This window comes from Aythya marila (assembly GCF_965140915.1).
Source record: "Aythya marila genome assembly, chromosome: 1".
Lineage (NCBI taxonomy): Eukaryota > Metazoa > Chordata > Aves > Anseriformes > Anatidae > Aythya > Aythya marila.
The window spans coordinates 24,585,921-24,613,253 of record NC_139042.1 but is presented as its reverse complement, the minus strand read 5'-3'; the positions used below and the strand labels follow the sequence as shown (position 1 = coordinate 24,613,253).

General features: G+C 36.3%; 1 protein-coding gene across 7 annotated transcripts in view; it reads right to left on the bottom strand.

Moving 5' to 3' along the window:
• NBEA (neurobeachin) overlaps positions 1-27,333 on the bottom strand; it is a gene marked incomplete at its 5' end in the record, with an annotated part of 512,607 nt that overhangs the window by 221,803 nt on the left and 263,471 nt on the right. For all 7 annotated transcript variants that reach the window (XM_082765401.1, XM_082765407.1, XM_082765402.1 and 4 more), the window contains 2 exons: positions 12,169-12,335; positions 16,036-16,144. In XM_082765401.1, coding sequence (XP_082621527.1) covers positions 12,169-12,335; positions 16,036-16,144 — 276 coding nt within the window. The remainder of the gene's footprint in view (positions 1-12,168; positions 12,336-16,035; positions 16,145-27,333) is intronic.

The following is a 27,333-nucleotide window of genomic DNA, read 5'->3' as shown; positions in this document are numbered from 1 at the left end:
CGTTAGACTCTGATGTTCATCTGTTTTATTGAACTACCCGCAGGGAGCTTTATGGGCATACTATCATGTCAAGGTCACAGGATTAAGTGAGCAGTGATGACAGTAAACAAGCCTTTTCTGTATATTCTAAAGGGTCTTACTGAGTTACTTAAAATGCCATAAACATAAATAGTCTCCTATCTCTACAGTACATCCATGACAAATGACTTCAAAATACAACACTCTTGAGCAAGGGACCTTTACAACCTAACCAACAGCCTATATTATTGACAAAAGATATCAATATACTGGGGACTACAAATATTGGAAAAACCATGCAATCTGTCATTGTCTAGTATTTTGCATCTGTAAGTGTATGAGAAATATTTCCATATAATTCAAATCTCTATGTGAACATATATTGCTACTGAAAGAATGGGCTTTTTGGGTTACTACACAGTATTTTCAATACAGTCTTGAATGATTTAATCACTCTGTAGAAGTATACAGTGCATTACTGTATCTATTTTATCAATAAGGAAAGCAGTATAATTAAGTACAACAATTACCTTCATGTCATGTAAAGTCTATGACAAATGTGGGGTTTCTGAATCAGTCAAAATAAACCTGTGTAAGTTTACAATCTTTACTTTTGTTTGAAACACACACACACACACACACAAAATAATAACAATAAAAACAGGAAAACTGAAACCAAACAAAACAAAACACAGGAGTGGTCTCAGAATCACAGAATTGTCTAGGTTGGAAGAGACCTCACGATCATCGAGTCCAACCTCTGACCTAACACTAACAAGTCCTCCACTGAACCATATCGCTAAGTTCAACATCTAACTGTCTTTTAAAGACCTTCAGGGATGGTGACTCCACCACTTCCCTGAGCAGCCCATTCCAGTGCCTCACAAGCCTCTCAGTAAAGAAATTCTTCCTAATATCCAACCTAAAACACCCCTGGTGCAACTTTAGCCCATTCCCCGTCATCCTGTCACCAGGCACATGGGAGAATAGACCAACCCCCACCTCGCTACAGCCTCCTTTAATGTACTTATAAAGAGCGATAAGGTCACCCTTGAGCCTCCTTTTCTCCAGGCTGAACAAACCCAGCTCCCTCAGCCGCTCCTCCTAAGACTTGTTCTCTAGACCCCTCACCAGCTTTGTCGCCCTTCTCTGGACTCGCTCAAGCACCTCAATGTTCTTCTTGTAGCGAGGGGCCCTCACATTTCTCTTGAAAGAGAAATGTCTGCTGAGAATATGCTTCAGAAAGCAGAAGAGTGAGTTGTGTAAAGATGATCTTCATAGTTTAATACCTGTTAACATATAGGCTGTGCTGACAACATGCATACAGAAACACCAAATCCATAGAACTCTCCTGGTAAGCTATATCAAGGTAAAAAAGAAAGGAGAATTCTCTGTGTGCTGGCTTCTGTGTCCAACAACCCATGCTTTTCCTGTACAGAGACCCTCTGTCACATGAAAAAAGGGCCTCTTGTGAAGTACCTGCGAGCAGCTGTTGCTCACTCACTTGCCTCCTGTCTAGTCAGTAGTAATAGTGCAAGAAATGATGCCAAGCTCATTAAGACATAAATATAGACAGAGAAAGAAGAGATACAGTGACATAGGCACAAGTCATTAATCATACAGGACAGAAGAAAGTTGCAGATGATGAAGACAGAACAGACACTGCTGAGGAGATCTTCGATTCCTCAAACACAGGACTATGATTCAAAACAAAACCTGCTAGGCAGAGACAAAACATGTTTTCTTTATCATCAGATAGCCTGTATGATATTGACACACCAGGTTAGGGAAATTATAAACTAGTTTGAAGGAGAATAATTTTGTACCACAAAGAAGCAAAACAAGTTACTAAACCAAACCAACCAACCAACCAACACAAAAAACAAAACCACCCAACCAACAAACAAAACCACAAACACCTCAAAGTCTGTTTTTATTTTATTTATTTATTTCTTTTTCTGGAGGATGAGGGGCTGCTACAGGATAACTGAGGAGACAAGAGAAATGGATTATGTGTCTTAGCTGATTATAGCTTGCAATGATGAAAATGGGAATTACAGGAATGAAGAAGTGTCTTCATATCCACAACACAAAAGTTAGGCTGGCATTACAGAAACTTGTCAAAACAAATCAGGGTTCGTTTCCAAGGAAAAACAAGAAAAGTACTTTTTGTTTAGCACGTAATAATTTACTTCTTCTGAAGTTTAGAAACAGGCATGAAACAAACTCTTTGAAAGTCTGAATAGTGTTAAAAAGAAAAAAAAATAGTACTGAATGCTGAGAGAGAGAATATAAAGGAAAAATCTTTACCACCATCTCTGAAAGAGGGTAGAGATGAGAGATATTTGATTCTAATTTTCTTAATCAACTGAAAAAAGACATTAAACTTGTTGTCAGAGGACTCATTTATTAAAATGACAGGTCTTATAAAAAAAAAAATATAAAAAGATTTTTATGCTAGAATGGGAAGTAGATAAATTAAGTAAGGTATTCTAAGTTTGATCCTGACTACCATTTTTTTTTAAATAATAATTAATCTAATTTGCAGTAAAAAAATGTATCCTATAATACACATGCAAGTTCAACTGTAAGGCTAGAAAGGACCACATTTCCTAAGGTTCCTGCTGAATTCCACTTTCTTCCCCCCACCCCCCAAAAAATAGGGGATACAAAACATGTGATAGGGATGTTCTAAATTATGCCTGCCTCAGAGCTTCAAACTGATTTAATCTTGAGTTCCTCTACAGTGACTAACCTGAATGTCTCAAATTATTTTACAAGCATATGGTTGGACGTAAATACATTTCAAATATATATATATATATATATATAAAAGTACAAGACAGTAAGATTTTGAGAGGAGAGCAACCAAAATAGCTCAACTAGGCTTTCTTTTGGTCAAACTTAGCATTTCTGATGATTCCAACAAAAATTGGAAATTTTCCAAAGATTCCAACAGTCCGTCAAAACACTGTAAATGCTTCTCTTAGAAAAACAAAACAAAAACAAACAAACAAAAAACAACAACAAAAATCAGTTCAGCATTTACCTTCTGTAATGTACTTGAAGCACCACATGGGAAAGAATCCTCACATGTAATGGTACTACAGCAGCTTACCACAACTTAAAAATAGAATGTTTCTCACCCATTTTACATCATAAAATAAAGAACCAGTCAAAGAATTTTCATTTCTGAAAAAAAAGCCTTCTTAGAAATGTAAAACTTATTTTTTCAGAATCTTCTAATCCATGGCCTTTGTTCTTTTTTATTCTTTGGTTTCAATTTTCAAATGAAATGGATGGGAGATTCTCTGCTATGTTGATCTGATTGGCATTGGAGAAAAAGTGAGAATCATGTGAGGGAAATGTTATCTGCCTAATGAGAAATTCTTCCCTCATGGTTTCTATTGAGTTTCAATCTCTGTCTAAATTGGAGGTGGGAAAAGAAGGAGCACAGATGCTAGAAATGCTGTCCAAAACCAGCAACTGTTAGTTCAGTCTTCTTATACTCACTGCAGAGGTTGCTTTCCCTGAAGGAACTGGGAGGAAAAATTGAAGAAAGGCAGTTGGACTTTGAAGTCCTACTGAGAAAAGGAAATTTCAAAATTGAGACTGACTGAAATTGAGATTCCTCAGGAAATCCCGAGTTGAAAGAGTCTGAGGGAGTATTAGACAGGCATATATGTCCATCATTAGATGGACATATCATTGACTGAAAACTGACTGGGTGGCCAGGCCCAAAGAATCTTTGTGAATGGAGTTAAATCCGGATGAATGACGGTTACCAGTGGTGTTCTCCAGGGCTCCAGTACTGGGGCCAGTTCACTTCAACATCTTTATCAATATCTTTATCTTTTTATCTTTATGTGGATGTGGAGATCAAGTGTACTGTTAGTAAGTTTGCAGATGACAGCAAATTAGGCATGAGTGTTGATCTGCTCAGGGGTAAGAGGGCTCTGAAGAGTGATCTGGATAGGCCGGACTCATGGGCTGAGGCCAGCTTTATGAAGTTCAACAAGGCCAAGTGCTGGGTCCCGCGCTTGGGGCACAACAACCCTATGCAATGCTACAGGCTGGGGGAAGAGTGTATGGAAAGCTGCCTGGCAGCTAGGGATGCGGGAGGTATTGGTTGATAGCTGGCTGAACATGAACCAGCAGTCTGCTCAGGTGGCCAGGAGGGCCAACACTACCCTGGCTTGTAAGAGAAACAGGGCGTCCAGCAGGACTACGGAAGTGATTGTCTCCCTTTACTTGGCTCTGGTGAGGTCTCACCTCAAGTATTGTGTTCAGTTTTGGGCCCCTCACTACAAGAAGGACATGGAGGTGCTGGAGTGTGTCCAGAGAAGGGCAATGAAGCTGTTGAAGGATCTAGAGAATAAGTCCAGAGGAGAGGCTGAGGGAACTGGGGCTGTTTAGTCTAGAGACAAGAAGACTCAGGGGAAACCTTATTTTACTTTACAATTACCTCAAATGAGGTTGTTGTGTGGTGGGGATTGGGCTCTTCTCCCAAGTACCAAGTGATGATGTGAGGGGAAATGGCCTCAATTTGCTCCAGAGGAGGTTTAGGTTCGATATTAGGAGAAATTTCTTGACTGAAATTGCATTGGAATAGGCTGTCCAGGGAAGTGGTTGAATCACTATCCCTGAAAGTCTTCAAGGAGCATGTAGATTTAGAACTTAGTAGCATGGTTTAATGGTGAACTTGTCAGTACTAGGTTAAAGGTTGGACTAGATGATCTTAGATGTCTTTTCCAACCTGAATGATTCTATGATCGTGTCTACTTCACCTATTCTTGCTCTTTCTTAAGCATTCACTTATAGATGAAGATAGGTTACTGAGCTAGATGGACCACTGGTCTGAACCCATTCTTGTGACCGGTATACTGGAAGCTGAACTGCTGTATGTGCATATTCTATCTCTATGGCTAGACCTAAGAAGAAGCACAAGGCCCTCTCAGACTCTTAAGGTTGGTCTCTCTTAACATACATACAATTTTAAATCCTCTTGTTACTGCTATAATAAAAACATACATAGTAAATTGACACTACGTCATGTGAATTTGTATTCTGATTGTTGTTCCAGTTAAAGACTATACTGAAATCTAAAGATCTGTTGTGTGTAAAGCTTGCAGAAAAATAACATGGACAAAACTTCCCTCTTTGTGTTTGCTGTGAAGCTAAAGAGGGGAAAAAATGTAGGCAGAAACCAACCAACCAAACAAACAAAAACTTCTCCTAAAATTGGAAAAACACAGAGTAAATAAGGAAAAAATAAATCTCTTCTTGCAAAAGTAATAAAGTTAAACGAATATCTTTGTACTTTAATATTAAGTACAATGTATTGTACTTACTAGAGATAAATAATTTTATACTGCTTCATAAATAAATTCACATTGCAAAAAATTATTTTCTTCAGAGGTTGCTCCCACCTGTGGGAGAAAATCTACAGCAAAAAGCACCACAGTTCAAAACAACTTAGTATCCTTGCACAAATTCAGAACTGAATAAATGTCACTTAAGCAAACTGAACTCACTTGTGTGACCCATCTCTGGCTATGCAATGCTTGTTTCTTGGCAAGTTGCAAATAGCATCCTACATCTAACTTATTCTTAGGAAGTGATACAGAATTTTTCTGTCCCTATTGTGCTCTTCAAAGGGTACAGATTATTAGCAAGAATTCCTTTGGACAGTCTCTGCCTTCCACCACAGTGGTAAGCAATCAGGGAGGGAGAAACTAGCAGGGTACACAAAAGGTAGTGGATGCAATATAATGGGTGCAGAGCAGCAGGAACAGCAGAAAGATAAGAAGAACATCAAAGTAGTAAAATACTACAAAAAAGTGTTCCGATTAGAAAAATAATCTCAATCACTTTTATGTCCAAATCCTGCTACAGAAGGGTGATTAATACTGGACCAAGGATGTAAATAATGAAGACACATCTGGTGATCTCAACGTACCTCAAAAGTAGTGCAGCTAAGTAAAAACAACAGAAGACAGAAAAGCATTTTCTTAATGTTTTATCATGATGAAACTGTTTTAGAACTGAATATTTGGAACTTGCAACCAAAATATCTAATGAATCAGCTGAAAAGTATGCAGATTCCATGAAATCAATCTGGAAGCAACGTTTTGTAAACAAAACCATATTCCACCAATTCCAAAAACAAATTCTTAATTCTTACAGGCTATGTGGAAAAATGCATCACTTTAACAGACCCTCAAACAACAGGTATATTAAACACTCTGCTAGACTCAGTAGACTGGATCTGGTCCTACATCTTTGCCACTACTCTAAGGCTTCCTTTGTAATTTATGTCTAGCAGTTAAAATGAACTAGAAATGAATGAATAGCTAAACCAGATGAAGATGATTTGCAGTGGGGGACAGGATGGGTTCTGTGTCTCTCTCCACTTCCTAAGGCAGCAGCTAGTATGATGACAGAGTCAGAGCATGCCAAGGTTGGCTGTAAGGGAAACTCCTGCTTACTCAGTTCATGTGTTCTCATCCTTCTTGCTGTAAAATGGAAACATTTGGTTTAGAAGCAGTGTCTTTCCAGAATCAACATGTTTAACTGCCAAGCCCTATAGGCTCAGAAAAGGGGAGTTCTCCTCTTTCAGTAATCTCCCTGCCCCACCCCTCCCCCCCACCCCCCACCCCCCGCAGAACCCAATCTCTGTAGAAGCACATGCTGTAGTGAGAGGCAAAACTAGCTGTCTGGCAAGAAACTTTATTTCCAGCCTGTCTCCCCAGACAAATTTGGTCTTCACCACGGAATGAATTTGACAGCTCTGCCCTCCACCATGAATGATTAATTTGTTATGGGTGTCTAGTTTAACCAAAGATGGATTTGAACAGAAAAAGCCCTTGTATACTTGCTATTTGGTAATGCTGCTTTAATGTAGGAACCTCCTTCATCAAATCACTGAAAGCAAGAGAACCAAGTCTCACTTTTAAATGTCATTTTTTCTCATTATAGTAATCCTCCCATGTATATCAAAACTGATAATGTGAAAATATCAATGACAAATATTTTGTATTTGATTTAGAACAGAACCTGGAGCTCAGACCTTTCCTGTATTGCCCTTGGTTGCCTTAGACTTATAGAAACTGTAAGTATAACTATATGTGAAGTATTCTTGAATAAAAATTTTTACAAAGTTGTGGTATCTGATTAAACCAAACAGCTGAAATAACAGAACCCTCCAAACAAGCACAGTGACAGATTACAGCCCAAAAAATAGGCATACATGTGGCTGAGAAGCAATTTGATTCATGTTCCCAGACAGGTTTCAGTAAACTTTTTTTTTTTAAATATCATATACATATATATTAAAAGAAAGATGTGTATGGGGAGTGAAGCAGATGGGAAGGAAGAGAAGCACCATATGAAACTGACAGAGAAGACAGAAGGAAGCATATGTTGTGACATGAAGGCTATAACCCTGAAAAAATCTAAGGGTAAATGCTGGCTGAAAGTTGCTTTGAACGATAAGCTATGAAACACCCTGTTTGATTCTTCCCAAGATGAAGGAAATAGGATGGTACATATTCACTGTGTGTAAGTGGCAATGCATCAAAGAAATAGCCAACTCATCAATTTCTCATCTGAATGGAAAAAACATGCAGATATACAAATTTGGTATAACGTTAAATATAAGAAAGAATAAAAGAAACTCTATGTTTAGTGTAAGTTATCTAATCTGATGATATCTAAACTGAAGATATCTAAAATGGTTGCCCAAATGAGAAAAACAGAATTAGTTTGGTTTAAGGGCACAAACAGGATTTATAACAAAATAAATGGACATATTATAAAAACCATTACTCTTTATCTGAGATATGTAGGAGAAAATAAGATGATTCAATAATTTCATTTAGGAAAATTAGGGGAGTTGATGCTAACACCTGCAAAAAATGGAGCAAAATATTTTTTTTTCTTCTTTAAGAAATGAAGAGAAAATATTTGTTAAAAAGATAAATTTGGAAAAAAGATTTTCTGAAAACAGTGTTATATTTTGTTATATTTGAAACAGTGTAATATTTTATATCATAAGAGTCTTTGCTAAAGGACTTAAAACTCTTCCTTACCTTAAAACACAACTCTTCCTTACCTTGAAACACACACACAAAGAAAAAAAAAACACATGTGTATATATGTGTATACATATATATATATATACACTATGTGGTGCAATTATCAGGATATCAGTGGCAGCAGATGGTGTACGTCATAGAGAACTGAAGCTCTTAAAAATCACACTCATCCTCCAAAAGTAGATTCTAACCTATCTTACCCATTTTGGATATCAAAAGGCATTGTTATTCCTAAACATTTATCATGCAGAACTGGGTACCTATTTCTTCACCTTCCCCTCTAAGAAATCCTTATAAGGATTTCTTAGAATCAAGGAGTGTTTGGGTTGGAAGGGACCTTAAAGACCACCTAGTTCCAACCTCCTGCCATGGGTAGGGACAACTCCCACTAGACCAGGTTGCTCAAAGCCCCATCCAACCTGACCTTGAATGCTTCCAGGGATGAGGTATCCACAACATCTCAGGGCAACCTGTTCCAGTACCTCATCACCCTTAGAATAAAGAATTTCTTCCAAATATCTAACCTAAATCTACCCTCTTTTACTTAAAAGCTATTACACCTTGTCCGATAACGACATTACCTGATAAAGAATCCCTCCCCAGGCTTCCTTTAGTTACCAGAAGGCTGCTATAACGTCTCCCCAGAGCCTTCTCAAGACAGAACAACCTCAACTCCCTCAGCCTGTCTTCCTAAGAGGGGTGCCCCAGCCCTCTGATCATTTCTGTGGCCCTCCTCTGGACTTGTTCTAGTACATTCATGTACTTCTTGAGCTGGTGGCCATATAGCTGAGGGCTGTAGAATGCAGTACTCCAGGTGGGGTCTCACGAGAGCAGCGTAGATGGGCCTTTGGCCTGCTGTCCATGCTGCTTTTGATGTAGCCCAGGATATGGTTGGCTTTCTGGGCTGCAAGCACACATTTCCAACTCACGTCAAGCTTCTCATCAAGCAACAACCCCAGGTCCTTCTCTTCAGAGCTGCTCTTAATCCACTCATCGCTCAGCCTGTATTTGTGTTTGGGATTGCCTTGACCCATCTGCAGGACCTTACACCTGACCTTGTTGAACTTCATGAGGTTTGTGCATCCCCACCTCTCAAGCCTGTCAAGGCTTGGATGCCATCCCTTACTCCAGTGTGTCATTTTTCTTTAGTTTGCAGTTTCCAATAATGTTCTCATATTCAAGAGCTGAACAGGGAATTGGTGATGCGCTTTCAAAACTCTACAAATTCTTCCTGACAGAAGTGATGTGGTCACTACAGAGGTCTAGATGTCTGGAATGCCAAACTATTTTTTTTTTTATTAGCTCTCTTCCAGTTAGACTGTATCTTCTGGGGCATAGGAAAGCATGAAGAGACTGCCAACACTGTAATTTTCCATCAAGAATAAAAATCATTACTTTAAATATGTTTTGTCAGCATGTTGACAGCCAAGACAACAGGAATGTAAAATTTTAGATTACATCTTAATTTCCATTATATAAAAAGTACTGGAGAAACCACTTAATTAACAACAGGTTTTGATTTCTGTGCCTAAATAGCTTCCCTAGCCTTCTCTTTTCTACACTTGAAGCCTTTTAAATCTGCTCACCGAGAACCAGTGACCTTGGTTCTTAACAAGGTGTAGATGCTTTCCAACTGGTCATCTTCCCATAACGGCTGGTGTCATAGGCCTCTCCCTTTACAGTCCATTAGGTCTCATAACAGAAAGTGTGCTTGTGTGATGGATCACCCAGTTGCCATGACATGTGTGGTAGGACCTAAAGTGCAAGGACATGTTCTGTTCAGCTCTTGTGAATGGTGAACCCCACCTGGAGACCTTGTACTGTCAACTTGCTCACTTCTATAGGTTAAAAATTAGCCACAAGTAGCCTGTATCTAAAAACCAACTAGGCCGACAGCTGCATTATATGTGGCCAAAATGTGAAAGCAGCAGTGCAAGAAAATGAGAAGCAAGCACACAGGGGAAGTGGCATGATAGGAATAAAACAGGAGTTTATTTTTCTTGATATAAGAAATATGATAGGTTTGTCAAAGGTGTCTAGCTGCTTCATTGACTATCAAAAACTATCATGGACTAAAAAGCGAAAATAAGCTGCAGCAGTGGTCTGTTGACACTTAGTATGCCTTCAACAATGCAAAAAAGGAAAGTTGTCTGACCCAGAGGAGATAGTTTCCTGTAAGAGTTAGTGACCAGTGGCATGGAGAGGAACTGACCAAAGCCTGCAAAGTGTCTGCAACCAAACTTGAAGCACAACTTTTTAAAAAATTCAAAGACATTAAAAGGACTGAAAATTGCACTTATTTTCATCAGGTTCAAATCTACAGATACACTGCTTTAAGTTTCAACTAGAGATAACATGGTTGTTGAATCTTAATGTCATTGTTTAAATTATTTTTTAACGTATTTAAATATTAATTAATTAATTGTCTGTGATGTTAGACTATAGAATTTCAAGGCTGAATTCCGCCTTAAAAAAATAAAAATAAAATACATCTCCTTGGTCATCCAGGAAATTGTGTTTTCGTTGGAAGATATGAGGATGATGAATATGAAAAACTGCATTTTAGTTTACACTGTAAACTTCAAGATCCAACTAAACAGCATGACAAAAAGAATGAACAGTACACATGGTATTTATAAAATGTTATTACTGATGTGTCAAGTCTATTATTCAACATCTTTTCTAATAAGCTGAATCTACATTCAGATAGTTTTTCCTGAAAGAAAAATATTTATGTATGGATGTTATTTATTTATTTATTTATTTATTTATTTATTTAAATCAGCATATCAGTCTTAACTAGATTTTTACTGAAAAGGCTTCTCAGCTTAAATGGAACTTTTTGTTCTGCTCTGCCTAACTTAGAGCAGACAAACAGGATTTAAGAAGGAAATTAAACTATAAAAAATTATATTTGGGAGTAAAACTTCCTGAATCTCTACTGTTTGAGCTGTTCCAGTTTGAATAAATAATCGATTTATTAACTGGCTAGAATGCACAAACAAGAAAGAGACTTGCCAGTCTCTAGGTTTGCAGACAGGGCACTCACATGACAGACCCAGGTTCAAGACCTTGCTCTGCATGAAGGAAAAGAGCAATTTGAGCTCAGTTCTTCCACATGAAGGTCAGCACCTTAGCCACTGGCTATTTTTGTGATTCAGAAGAGCAAGGCTTTGTGTTTTTTTAGTATGACAAACTTTCATTTAATCTCTATGTCGAATAGAATAAATTTTTAAAAACAGTATTCAACACAGATCTGATTAAAATCTCAAATATTTTATCATTTACATATCATAAGAATTTTATATTTTGGATCATGCAGTGTTTGTTTGTTTTGTTTTATTTTTTTGGTTTTACAGGAGCACCTGCAAAATTGAGTGCACTTTGGTTGCATTCAGCTTTAGATGATAAATTCAAGCAGACATATAGGTTTTGCTTTAAGTGTATAGACTTTTTGCATGGCTGGTATTGACTACTGTTTTATAGTAGGGCAGTTTTACCACTGGACCTTCCTGCTTCATCAGTTGCACAAAAAAGCTATAAACAGAAGAAAGTATTAGACAGCAACCTGTGTGACTCAGTTCTGCTGGTTGTTCTAATACTGACTATAATGCTAGACATGTCATTTTGACTCTCTGATCTTTTGTTCAGGCTTCCTTTGTTGACATCTGTATGGCAAGCTCTCTTTCTCTTAGTATCTCATTCACTCAGAGCATTTCACTCAGAGAGGCTATGATACTGTTAGGAGCCTCAAAAGCTAATTATACACCAACAGCATCAGTATTATATCTGCTTTATGATTGACAAATACCCATTACAATTTATTTAAAATATGGTAAAATATTATGTTTGCAATCTATCAAGGAATTTTATCTTTGAATCTTTAGCAAAGAGGACTTCTCAAAAAACAGTTGAAGAAAAGACTAACAACAGAGAAAGAATATATTTAGGCAATTCTAACTCCTGCTACATTCATTTTTCAGTTATACAGTAACTGTTGCTCTTAGACTTTGAAATTAAAATTTAAACCACACTTTTTATGTTTGCAGCTTACCTGTGAGAAACAGCTCCCCAGGCACCATGCTTATTTGTTAGTATGTTGAGTATCTTCTGTTTTAGCTGATTGGCTGTAACGTGGTCTCGATGCTTAGCAGCACTGATAAGATGATCACACATCTTCTCCTCCTCTCTTCTGTCAGCAGCATATTGAGCACACTGTGACTAGGAATGAAAGTACATCTACTTGACAAAAGATAGGCTATTTAGGAGTCACCTTAAAATGGTTATGTACTAAAACTCTTTAAATATATCAAGAACCAACAAGCTCATTAAGATATGTTTAAGAGGAACAGGACACACCATTCAATTTAAATGGTTCTACTACTATATTTAATTCACAAGAAAGATGTCAGAACATTTAGAATTTAAAGGGCAATCAAGGGCAAAAACATCTGAATTACAACTAAAAACATACATACTCCATGTGTGTGTATGTGACCATGGGTATGCCTTAAGAGCTGGTTTTGCAAAATTTTCATGTATTCTCAAGCATAAAATACAGGTATAACATATGTATATACAGTATATTCTACTTCAAACCAGTCTTGCAGAAATATATGTATATATATACATGTATGCTGGGCTTGATTCTTAAACTTCAATAAAATCTACAATTCAAATTAAAGAAATAAAAAAAATAACTATTATTATGGGTGCTTAAGGGAAACTGACTATCAAATTAAGAAGTATATTTTCGGTCTTATATCATAAAATTAAAAAATTCTTAACATACACACAACTTTTAAAATAACTGAATGGATAAAAAAGTCACCATCTTTGCAACTAAGATCTAAAGTTTTTATAATGTTTCCTTTAACAGGTAATTAATTCTAAAATAAATGCTGTAATTATTCATGCAAATTTGTTTCTAAAATAGTCAAAACTGAGTAGTGCATTTTAGTTTTGATAAATCCTTTCTTTACATATAATAAGAACAATGTAAATTTTCCATTTCTTTTCTCAAAACCATGTTAAGATTAAATCCAATTTCTCCTCCCAGTAAAGATTCTTTCAAAATGTCTAAATAAAGCAAATGTAGCTACGGTAATTAAAAGGAGTCAATTACATCATTTTCTAGGCGTAAATTACAAAAGCTGATTTATTCTCAAAAAAGAGCTAATTTGAAAATTACCTATTTTAAAGACCTACATTTTTGCATGCACAGATTATTGTGCACCATTTTAGAATGTTCAGCCAATACTCACTGTTGTAACACTTAGTGTTGAATAGACCACTATATTCTAATATTCTAAAAGGCAATTACAGTTTAGCATACCTCATGGTAGATTGTACTTATTCTTCATATTTCTGTACACTACCCTTTTGCTAGTGATTGCATTAGTATTTGGTAAGACTTTAACAGTGGTCTTTCCACTAGGCTATAGTCATTTTTTCAAGTAATCTATCTGGAAAAGAACAATCATTACACTAATTCATAAAGGGTTAATTCATTTTTCAATTTATCTTCTTGTACAGGGAAGCACCAATTAGTACAATGATCTGCCTTACTAATGAGGTTAATATTTCACCAGCTCATTGGACAGTAAAATTAAATTTTCATTTTTCTTCCTGAACAATTACAAAGGTTAACAAAATGGAAGTTAACTGCAAAGCAACCATTCTAGGAGGATTTTCTCTTGCCCTGACTGCAGCTGTAGTCACAGAATAAAATTTACATGCTGGTCCAAGGCCTCCCCATTACGCAGGCAAAACTCAGTGCAGCTTGGGCCAAATAATTTCATCCATAATTATGCAATTAAAGTTTAAAAGGTAAAAATAAAATAGCCACTCACTTTCCTTGCTGAGAGCAATGATTAACATGTACTAAACCCCGGAATATATACCAATACAGCTTATTAAAACAAAATGACAGATTTACAATTATGCAAGAGAAAACTACCAGAAATCTCTTTGTCCTTACTACTTTCAAGTAGGATGAATAATAAAATGCTTGGTTATATACCTACCATTATTAAAGGTAATATATAAAACTTTCTTTCAGACTTTAACTGCCACTTTATTTAAGTACATCTGAGGTTCATATTTAACACAGACTACATATCATAATTTTCTTTTATGACTTTCAGATTTTATCTTATTCATCTGAAACATGTAGCTGAGGTTTTTCATGTGACAAATATAATGAAAAATTTCATATATGAAAAATGTGTTGGTTTCTTCACCAGACAATAAGACTGACTTAAGGCTATTCCTTAGGGAATTTAGTTAATATTCTAAATCCTATTTGCTAACAGAAGCTGGAAGTTAATTGAATATTCTCATTTTGTCTAGAGTTCTGACAGACCTTATACCTCTATGTATTCTTCAAAGAACAGATAACTCAATCTTCTATTGTCATCTTAGGTTACTGCGTGATGCTGTGATAAATATCAAATGTTATTTATTGTTGAGGCAATATGAAACTTCACTCTGACACACACTTAATTGTAAATGTGATTTTATCTAAGTTTGAAATATTCAGTATATTCTTGGTAATAAAGTTGTTGCAATCCCATATGACAAGTGTCTGCTGTCTGCTCTGACAAAATGAAGTAAAGGTTATGTGTACTCGAAATGACAACAGATATCTCTGTCTCACACTTTTCAGCTAGGTCAAGGAGCACAAGAACTAGTACATCAAAGTGTACATTTAAAAGAGCTGTTTCAATGAGATAAAAACCTCATCAAAGCTAAGATTACTGGATTTCTATCCACCAGGTGCTTGTTGACATTTTCTGACAGATGGATAAATTGATACAGCTATTTCTTATCATTAATACTAAGTCAGTCTGTCTCAATCTTAGGTCACTCGAGAATTAAAACACATGAAAAGTGTGCTTGTACATACATATTTATATACAAATGTATGCAAACACAGGCAAGTTTGGAAATAATAAAAACAAGTGATGTTGAAATGTTTATAAAGGCAGTTTAAAAATGCAAAATTATATTTGGTAAAGTCATGTCAAAAATATGAATTTTAACTGCATTTGACCACTTTTGCATGATTTTTTCTTTTTTTTTGGATAGGAACAAAATTAATCCCAAAGGAATCATCAAAAACATTTCACTGAACTTGAAAAAATGTTTTTGAAATAGCTTTTTTGTACATTTACATCATTTTCAAGTAATTTGCTTTTAATTACAACACTTATTGATGAAAAAAGCAATTAAAATTTGACTCCTTTTAAGGGGCAAAAATTATAGATTTATGGGATCCAGCTGCTATGTTACTTCTTCCAATACTTAAAAAGAACAGGCAATGTAAACATGTTGTCAGTAGTTGATGATTAATTAGTTAATGATCAGTTAATGACTAGTAGCTAACATATGTATTATCATGTTTCAATATATAATTTATAGAAAGTAAATTCTCTAAGGATATCCAAAAAGCAAAAGTATCCTAACAAAAATGTCATAAAATGCAAATTCTAACAAAACATTTATTGTTCTTAATTTTTTGAAATGCCTTATATATAATAGCTATTTTTCTTTCTCACTGAACTTACTGTTGATAAAATCCAACAGAAATAATTAGTAATGTGACTTGCATTACTATTTGCAATAAATCAGAAAACTTCTTTGTGAAACTAAAGGGTCTGCCATACCAGTTTAGCAGACATTCTGATTAAGGGATTTCTTCAAGCTGTAAATGTTTTCATGAATTTCAGCGAGGAGATGAGAAATTAAACCAGTTCCTTGTGTTTGAGGCTTTTAAAGCTAAGGCTTTTAAAAACTAATTTTGAAATGTCTTCAATATAAATTTCTTTCTTGGAAGAAAATCTTTATTGCATGGAATTACAGTGTAGGTGACAACTGAGTGAAAACAGAAAAGCAAAAATGCATCAACTTTTAGGCTTACCTCAAACTCAGCATGCTTGTGGACATCTTCAGCTCTTTGTCGGTTCAAAATAAATTCTGCTTCATTTGCAACACGCACTATATGGTCTTTCATTGCATGACATAATAATCTAAAATAATAAGAATCAAAATCAACCTTTGCATTTGATGTGCTTATATAAGTTATTTAATACTTAAAATGAAAAAAGTCATGAAATTAGTGCAATGTAATTGCTAAAATGGTTGACATGAAAAAATTACCTTTATCCAAAATTTTGTTATTTGCACAAAGAAATTATGTCACATGGAAAAAGCTTGCTATTTCTTATGGAAGGGAAAATATGGAAGTATATTTCTAGTATGTTTTTAACAGAAGTCTTAATATGAATATTGCAGCATCATTTAAAAAACCTAGACAACTATTTAAACTCTCACTGATACCATTATTTATTTATATATTACCATTTATACCATTTACTTTACGATTTATTTATATATTACCATAAATACCTTTATTTATTTATTTATATAAATATATATTTATATTTATTTAATATAAATATTCCCTTTCCAAGTCTTGAAAAATCATGACATTGAGATTTAAGATTCTATTAAGATTGCTAAATAATGTAAATATCTCCCATGTGTTTTTAAAACAATGAAGTAAAAAATGTGTCATGTTTCCAAGGTTTTTACAGCATTAGGAGTAGGCAAATTTTACTTAAAAAAAAGAAAAAAAAGAAAGAAAAAAAAAAAAGAGAGATTAAGATTAAATTGAGACTGATACATACCATTATACATATAGTAAAATTACAACATAAACAACACTGCATTATTAATAATGTTGATGTCTTACTGGACAGGAAGAATGGAACCAACTGGCTTCTTGTCCCTACTGTCCATACCTAAGATTGCTCACTCTATTCAACATTGCTTTGTTCTTCTTATGAGCAGGGAGGAAATATCTTTCAGGATGCAAAGATCTGACAGGACTGTCTGTTTAGGATCAGGAAGAACTGTTTCTCTTTGTGCCAAATGGGCATGTTGTCTAGGATTTTCCTTTCTGCAGCATCACAGAAGCACTCAAATTCAGATATTCCAATATTAAGAACATGAAGTTACCAGTCAATCCCACCATAAATTTGGGTGCTTGGGAGCACCACAAATCAGAGTCATAATTATTAGAAATGGAATCCATAATTACTGCATGTTATACCCTAAGGTGGAAGACTTGAACTATTTTTGCTTCCTTTGTTGTGATTTGCCATTTGTGAAGGAAGAAAATCACTTTCCTTGAATGTTTAATATGGACATGTGGCATGGCAAAACATGAATATTGGGACCTCTGTTTAGAGATAAGGACAAACAAACTTGGATCAAGATTTCACAACAGATGCTCATGCTTTTATTTATTTATTTTTTTTTATATTTCTTGCTAATCTTCAAATTAAAAAGTTTTTGAGAAAGCATAGCCTGAAAGACTGAAGTTGCTTCCATTGTCCTCTTCAAAATTTAGCTATATTTTAAAATCTACCCTATTGAAAGATATGCTTTAGTATTTTATTAATATAAAGTATTCAGATAAATGTATTAGGTGTGAGTATTCATGACTTTAGCAAGATTCTCTGATATGAGAAAATACTAGAACTGAGTGTTTACCATCTCCAATCAAATTTTATATCACAATTCTTCTTGAACTTTTCCTTATGACCAGGGATCAGCTAGCTAGCATTTCAAAACTGAACACATAGATTTCAAGTGTCTACTAGCTACACATCCCTCCTGAAGGAATAAATCAGTCAGTTATTCAAGCACTGTGCAAATTCAGTATCTCTGAGTCAGTTTTGGTCCAGGCAGGATTTCCATTTCAGGGTGGCTTCAGGTGACATCAATAGGTTTCTCCCTTCTACCAGGAATTTTGTGAGAAAATATAGACACTAGCTCAGATCTACTGGGTTTATTATTTGGGACATCTGGACATGGCTTTTATGCCTCAAAAAATAATCTAAGATGCTTCTGTTCATGAACTGGTCTCCAAAAGGGCAATGATAAATATGTACTACCTTCATCTTAGTCGTCTTTATCTATCATAAGAAGTGTTCACACTCTTGGAGTGCCCATTTACACATTAAAACACCTACTGGGGGCTTCAAATAGACTTTCAGAGAATGTTCATTTCCACAAGTTATAAACCAATCTCTTGCCAATATTCATGGAAAAAATAGATATGTACAAACAAAAATCTGTCAACACTAGTATCTGTCCGCTTTACAGAAAAATGAAAACATTTATAGACGTGCAGAGATGATTCAAATCAGATGGCTGAAACTGCTGGTAACCCAAGTTCTATCTCCAACCCCTCTAATGGACCATTCTGCTCCACAATCTGAGAACTCTGATCCTTTAGGGAATAACTTTAGAGTTGCCGCAGCTTTTGGACACCACAAATTTACCTAGATTTCAGGTAAACTGGAAATGCTGCAAATCTTCAGGGTCCACAGTTCTAAAGTAAAGGAAATGAAAAATAAAAGGGAACCAATGAGTATGCCTGAGCACACAGGGTCCTGATTGCCTGCAGCATTCAAAGTACTAGCTTTCCCCCAACTCATTTTGGGCATGGTTCAAGGTACTGTGCACTGAGGATGCATAGATAAGAACAAATCAACTTCTTTCCAGGAAGGTTGTGCAGGTGTTTTCGTCCCATACCCCAGCACACATAGAACATACCATCATTCTAGAGGGTAGCCCTTATATTATTCAAAAAAAAATCTTAACTAAATGAAGTGAAATGGGAACTATACAGGCTCCAGGGAAGACCTAGACTGAGTGGTCTGTAGGACAGATGCATGCAGTCTGCTCTCAGGTGCTAACCTTAAGTTGTATTAACATAGGCTAATCCAGGCTATTTGGCTGTATTTAAAACTATAGACATACCTTCTCTCTTCCTTATTGTTTGTTGACAAAATTCTTATCTATGGAATCTCTCAGTATTATTTAAACTGTTTCTTGCCTGCTATTTCATGTACTCACATGCCTACTACTGAGGGCAATCTCTTCAAGTAAAAGAAAAAAAAATGTTTGTATGGTGGTCAGCACACTGTGATTATGGTAAAAGTGAGGCCATGGCCTATCAATACTGTACAAGCATTAAACAATATTGTACCGATCAGTGCTAATAAGAGACATATAGGGATTCATTTATATGCAGACATTGGAGATAGAACTTCAAAGACTAGGTAAATGATGCTTTTGCATCTGGAAGACTAATAAGAACTATAGTAGTCTTAAAAACCTTTACCAGAAAAACAGACTCAAAAAAGAGAAAAGTTAAAATCTAGGCCATTGACAATAAATTTTGCATGTCATGATGTTTTGATTTGTAAGTGCAAGAATGTAGGGCAGAAAACAGAAGCATAACGCATTAAGACATTTAAATATTTCATCTTACTTTTGAAAGGAAAGGCAGCTACTGTAAGGTCAGGGAAGTGATGCCTCACAGAGGCTTTTGCAAAGGAGCTTGCTTATTTGTTTGCTGTATTTGTTCAAGGAAACTTGTTACCATCTCAAATTGAAAAACACTACTTAAAAAACACTTTTTTTGCTACCGATTTTTACTTCTAACAGGAAGTTATTCTGTATTTTCAAGCTGCTTTTCACAGAATCATGGAATCACAGAATAGTTTAGGTATCCAGGGACCTCTGGAGGTCAACTGGTCCAACCCACTTGCTCAGGTAGGGATACATAGGTTGTTCAGGACCATGTCCAGGTGGTGTTTGAAGGTCTGCAAAGAGAGAGACTCCACAGCCTCTCTGGGCAACTTGTGCCAGAGCAATGTCACCTGCACAGCACAGAAGCACTTCCTGATATTCAGAGGGAACCTTCTGTGTGCTAGTTTGTGCCTATTGCCTCTTGTCCTGGCACTGGGTACCAGCAAAAAGAGGCTGGCTCCATCCTCTTTGCCTAAATCCCCTTCAGGGATTTATAGACATTGATAAGATCCTTCCTGAGTCCCCTCTTCTCCAGGCTGAACAGTCACAGCTCTCCCAGACTCTCCTTACAGGAGAAGTGCTCCAGTGCCTTCATTATCTTGGTGGCCTTATACTGGACTCCCTCCAGGATGTCCAGGCCTCTCTTATACTGGGAGACCTAGAGAGGGACACAGCACTCTAATGTGACCTTATCAGTGCTGAGTAGAGTGGAAGGATTACCCCTCTCTACCTGCTGGCAATACTTTGCCTAATGTACCAAAAATACCATTAGGCTTCTTAGCAGCAAGGGCATATTTTTGGTTCGTGTTCAGCTTGGTGTCCACCAGGAATGCCAAGTCCTTTTCTGCAGAACTGCCTTTCAGCTGGGTGACACCCATACTGACACCTGGAGTTGTTTCTCCCCAGGGCCAGCACTTTGCACTTCTTCTCCTTGTTGAACTTCATGAAATTTTTGTCAGCCCACCTCTCCAGACTGTCAAGGTCACTCTGGATGGCTGACTGATGGCTCACTTCTAGTGAGTAAGCTTCTCCACTCATTTTTGTGTCATCCCTGCATTTCCTGAGGATGAACTCTACTCCATCATCCAGATTGTTAACAAAGATATTAAACAGGATTGGACTCAGTATTGAGCCCTGGGGTACTTCTCTTGATATGGGCATCCAAGTAGAGTTCACACTACAGACCACTACCATTTTTGTCCAGCTATTCAGCCATTTTTTGATCTGCAAATCCAGCTCATACTTCAACAGCTTCTCTATAACAATCTTATGGGGTACACTGTCAAAGGCCTTACTGAAGTCCAGGAATACAATATCCACTGTTCTTGTCTCATCCATCAGGCTGTTCATTTTATTATAGAAGCTTATCGTTAGTCAAGCATGAATTCTCCTTAGTGAATCCACGCTGACTACTCCTGATGATCTTCTTCTCTTTCATGTGTCTGGAAATAGTTTCCAGAATTAGCTGCTAAATCACCTTCCCAGGGACTGCGGTGAGGCTGACCGACCTGTAGTTTCCCATGTCCTCTTTCTTGCCCTTCCTGAAGGAGTGATGTTTGCTTTCCTGTAATCTTCAGGTTCATCTCCTAGTTGTTTCCCAGTTGCCTGGGTAAATCCTATTAACTCAATCACATGCATGGCACAAGATTAAAATAAAAGAAATCTCAGACTTTTCTGGCATGAGAACAAGTGCTTATGACTATCTTGTGGATCATCATTTACAAAAAAAAAATAAATAAAAATTCAGAAAGGATCCCAAACTAGGAAAAATCTCACACTTGATAGTATCAGAGACTGCTGATGAAACAAATATATATATATATATACATATATATATATAAATAAAAGAGAGGGACAAAGACCAGAAAATTTACTCCTTCACTACAAAATGCAGTTACATCATAAAAATTCCTTCATAAACTATCTTTATGAAATGTGTTTTCATGAAATCTAGCTCATAAATCTTTTATTTGTGAAAATGTGATCAAGGTTCTTGCTTCCAGCACAGCTTTGGAAACTCCTCTGAAGGTTAAAATTCTTTACTTTCCAGTCCAAACGTATTCTTCAGTAGTCTTTATTGTTCCATTTTTATGCAAATGTTTGCATTAGTTTTAATTCTTGTTCTTTCTTATGACCTTCTGATATTCCATCCGTCCCTACTTTACTAGGCTAAATAATGCAGCTCTCTTTAACTTTTCTTTTATGCCAGAATATTTACTAAAAGATTGTCTTTTGGGGTTTACTCATCCCAGAGACTGATTTCACCTTTCCTAACTGTGCATAGCCCAGACTGGCAGCATTTCTATAGACAAATTCTCAGCATTATTTACATAGTAACAGTAATGTTGCAGTATCTCAATGGTAGTACCTTTTCTGATGCAAATCTAGAAGAGTATTTTCCTTTTGTTTATCCCTATATTCTACAATTTTCTACAAGAAAATTTCTGTGATAGACTGGTCTTTTACCTTCTCAGACATTTCCAAAAGATAAACCAATTCTCTAGCATATATGTCTCTAGCAAAAATGTCATGTTTCATACTGTTACATTATATAATATGTAAATACCTTATAATAATGCTGTTCTAAAATATCATTATTAATACAGGTCTGAATATTGATATTGATATTGATATATATCAATATATATCAATATTTCAGTCATCTGCCCAACTATGTTTCCCATTCACAGATTTTTATGGAGCACTCCTTTTCAGATAAAATTATATTCTCTGCATCTTTCCCAAACCATCCTTCTACACTGGACTGACCAATCCACCTAATGAGGAGCTTGAGGCACAAAAAAATGCATATGTACTTGCTAAATAGAGGGGAAAATCTTAAATTTGAGAGCAATACCACTTTTATTCTTCTTTGGAAATAAAGCATATTCTTTAATGACACTTCCTTATCACTGATGATTGAACATTTCTTGTGACTGAATCATACCCACTGTTCTTGTTTACCCTTGTAAATCTTCATCCTATACAAGTTTTTTTGAGAGTGGCTAATAGATGGACATTAGTCCATGTTGATGTTGAGATAGAGATGAATTTGGCCCTTTAGTCTTGCTTATTAATGCCCATACAAGTAGTCCTCCCACAGGGCTAAGGAGTTGTCTGAGAAGTGTCACCACAGGCTTGCTGTACTTTTTCCTAGTCATTTGTGATTGACCAAACCAGAATTAGTCTAGAAAAGGTTTTGGCTTTATCCATTTATTCAGTTCTACCACTGAAACTCCTATCAGAATTGAAGCCAAATGTGTTGCCCTTTCCTTCCTCAGATGAGCTGATCTCACTTAGGAACTGATAATCAGCAAAACTTTTATCATTTGAGCAGCAATTCTTACAGGATAAGGTAAAGATGAAACAGTAACTTGGTAACTTATGGTTTCTTTATCAAGACAAACTTGATTTCTATTAATGCCAACAAATTTTTGAACCACAGTTAAAGCTGCCTTATTAGGAAATGGGTTTGATTTGTTTTTAGACTGAATCAAATGATTTCCAGTAAAAAATCCACCAACAAAGTAGTCTGAGGTCATTTATGACTTAAATCCTGGTACTCTTCTATAGGGAAGTGAGTTTTCTGTACAGATGGGAGTGAAATTTCTAGCTGAACATATGGAAAATGGAAATAAAAACTAGAATTTAGATATGCCAATGCTGAAAAATAAGCATGATGGGGCTGCAGTATGTGTAAGAATGCAAGTACCGAGCAGGCTTTCCCTCACCTAACAATGGAAGAGTCTCAGATTTATGGCAGAGAGCACACCGAGTGAGGGAACATCTCAGGACATGTTGATTCATAAACATGAGTTTTTTGCAAATGTTGTTTAGGAATATGCAAGAAGTTATTTTAAATCCATGTAGTTTGCTCTCCGTGATTGTGTCCTCAGTAAGGTTACTTTAAAAGTCTAGAGCACTTAGCAAAGCGCAAACTTAGTTTAAAGCAAATTGCGAAAAAGTATGTATAAACAATTAGATGGCCAGTGTTTCAGACACTTTAAACACTTTTAAAAAGGCTGGACTGGGGAGTTCTACATTCTAAGTCACTCAGGTAAATAATAAGAGCCTGGGACAATATCTTTTGAATTTTTGGAAACAGAGACAATGCTAAGACTATACCCAACTGTCCAAACCGTCCCAAACTGTCTTGGAAACATGCAGGAACTGTAATGTGCTTGCAAACAGATTTAAATTTCAATTGGGATATGTTATGACAAACAGAGCTATTTTTACACCCATCAAAAATACAGGATGAAAACTTGTATTTCATTATTCTATGCTGACTCTTATCTTGCAGTCAGTTATTTCTAGTAATAATCTCACACACAGAGAAAGAGGGCTCTTAACTGTTATACTGCTAGATAAAACAATTGTGCTTATGTTATCCAATCTTTCTTTCATTTGAGATAAACTAAAAAAGCTGATCAGTCCCAAGCAGTAACTTTCAAAACAGATTACAAAATGAACATTTGTTATAATTTAGCTAAGGTCTTGCTTCCTCTACTCATTCCTGAAGTTCTGCCAACTCACATGTCCAGGGAAACAGATGTTTCTCTGACTTACTTTCATCAGATGCCCACAGCTTAATTTTTCCAAGAAGCAGCCTGGAAATATGCCACTTTTCACCAAACACAGTTGTTTTGACAATTATTACTCTTAATGGAATTCATAAGAAATGAAACCTATCATTGAACTTGGTACCTATAATAGGATTCATATACTAGCCTGACTTGAACAGTTTGAAGTTCTACAAGATGAGGTGCTGCTGTAAATACTTTGAAAGTAAATTCCCATAAACATTAGAAGGTAATGTCTGGCACAGAGGCCCGATTCTTGCAAAAGGGGAATGATGAAGAATTTACTAGAGAAAAGTTTGAAAGTACAATATGCAAAGACCAGCTACTGCTCTACAACATGAACACAGTGGCAAGATAAACTTTATGGAGAGTAACCATTAATGTTTCAGGAATTCCACAGAACCAGTAAGAGTCATTGTCACTGAGTTAACTAAAAAGAATCTAATCTGCTCCTGTTAAAGATTTTCTATTTTGCGTAAGAATTTTTTAAATCAAGATGAAACTGTCTCTTTAAAATAGAGGTCATTTAGTAAACATCCCAAAACAACAGATACCACTGAGATGGCCAGCATCTCAGAATCAGCCTCAGCTTTGAGATATGACCTGACCAAGGAAGAATAGAAGGTTAGAAGTTGCTTCAAAAACTGAAAAAGGTCTAAGAACTCCACTGAACCTACTATACTGAACATCTGAGTGAATAAATGGTATTCATAACAGTGTATGTTTTGTCCAACACATACTGGCTACTAGTCTGGAGGCAGGGCAAGGACATCTGTAGTAAAGAATGTGAAATTATATAAAAAGTGAATCTAACAGGGAGCTCAAGCTCATGCCTCAGCTGGAGCAGAAATACAAACATTCAGGGCTTAATTTTATGTAAGTGTCTAAGACAGGAATCTTCTACTGATGGAAGAAAACATTTACGATGAATTTCCATAAAACAGCCGTTCAAAATTAATAAAGGATTCCTCCAATCAGAAGTTACTTTTGGTGAGGCTAACAGTACAGCAACAGAATTTGGCTAAATCTGTCAAAGAGAAAATGATCAAACACCTTTTTTCATATTTACATAGCGTACCTCAGTGCTATTTTCTGCCTGGATTTGTATACATTCGATTTTGCATAACTTTGCAAACTGTTCTGTTAGCCCTCAGTTACATAGCACCCATGATGCCTGAAGACCATGTTATCTTGCATTTCTAGATGATTCAGATGAGCTCCCTGTTCTGACCTCAAGGTTTCCATGATTAAGACCACTGTCAAGACAGAAGCCAGGAACACCATCTTTTCTCCCTGTGTGCTTGGACTCAAATACTAAATGAGCTTTTCAAGGTGTATGTAAGTAACCAGTTGCAAATGCAAGTCATAAGTCAAATGATTGATGTGGTGCAAATTGCACCACAGGTATACCTTTGAACACTGGGCTTGAGCTTTTAAGAGTTGCAGACAGTGAGCTCAATTACCACAAACCAAACTTAACAGAACTGTCAAACTGCAATAAAAGATGTCCAAAAGAAAGTTTTCTGCAGTTGAGGTGTGACATGGAAAGAATGCAGCATAAGTCTTTGTTAGTCTTTTTTTTTTCAGGATTTAATCAGTAATTCATCTAAATTTAAATAAAACAAATTTCCATTCTTTTCAGATATTCTGCCACTCTTTCCAGGAAATTGGTGAAAACTCTTAATGCTACAGGGTTTAAAAGAAAAAGACTTCCTGTGAATTTTAAGTATGTCTTGAGGTCTAGGTAGGTCAGTATATAAAAGCGTGTATTTTCATGGAAACAGGCAGAAATCAGACTTAGGTAGAGATGAAATTACAGAAATAAAGCTTATAATTTTTAATCTGAGAAGAAATAGAGTCTCGTGTTTGCTCAAATTTCTGTTATGATTAGACAACTACTGCTATTAAAAAAGAGGAAATTCTGAGAAGAAAAAGAAAAAAAGGAAAGGAAATGATTTTAGATGAAAGCACAAGGTCATCCCTTAATAGATTAATGTTGTGAAAATATGTAAGTGAAGAAAATGTAAGTGGAATGAGGATAGAAATCCATATCTGGAAGACTAATTGGTAATGATCTGTAGCGTCTATCTCTGAGACAGGCTAGACCCCTGAGATACTCCATTTGCCAAAGGCATAAAGGTAATGTACAACCAATTAACCACAACCCTTGGAACCCAATCCCATAGCCAGTTTTCTACATTTTTAGTTGTCTACCCATACAGTCTGTAGCATTCTAACTCTGATACCTGAGTACTGTGGGAGACAGTATGGAAGCCTAGCTAATGACAAGATAAATGATGTCCACTGCTTTCTGCATGTTCACAGATCTAGTTGTTTTATCATAGAAGACAAACAGGTTGGTCAGGAATGGTTTAGGCTTGGTAAATCCAAGTTGACTTTTCTCAATCATTTTCTCCTTCATGTGGTCAGAAATGTTCCAAAAGGACATGCTTCATGATTTTCCGAGGGATAGAAGAGAATCTGACCAGCTTACAGTTCTCTGTCTTTTTTGGACTATTTTGAAGATGGTTGCAACATTCACATTTCTCGAGGCATCACTGATCTTCCCCAATTTCCTTGACCTTTCAGAGATAATAGGGAGATCCCTTGCAAGAATTCTCTTTACCATTGGACAACTTCTCTAAAGGAATCCTTGACTTAGTCCTCATGCACTACTTGTAGTTCTCCTTGAACCATTTCACTAAACACAGAGGCTTGGTGAAGATTAAGGCAAGTAAGGCATTGAGCACCTCAGCCTTATCTGTCACTAAATCATCCACTCCATTCAACAACAGACCATGTTTTCCTTGGTCAGCCTTTTACTACTAATGAAGTGGCAGAATCACTTACTGCCCTTAATACCTCTTAGATGTCTCATTTTCAGTTGAGCCTTGACCTTCCTGTCATCATTCCTTACATGTCCCAGAAATGTTTCTAAATTCCTCCTTTCAAGCCTGTCCCTACTTCCACTTCCTGAATAATTTTGACAGGTATGCTCTTTGCTGGATTAAAAACTGTCTGGATGGCTGGGCCCAGAGCATGGTGGTGAATGGAGTTAAATTCAGCTGTCGACTGGTCACAAGTGATGTTCCCCAGGGGTCAGTGTTGAGGCCCATCCTCTTTAATATCTTTATGGATGATTTGTATGAGGGAATTGAGTGCACCCTTGTTTGCAGACAAAGCCAGGTTGGGGGGTAGTTTCCATCTGCTGGAGGGTAGGAAGGCCCTGCAGAGGGACCTGGACAGGT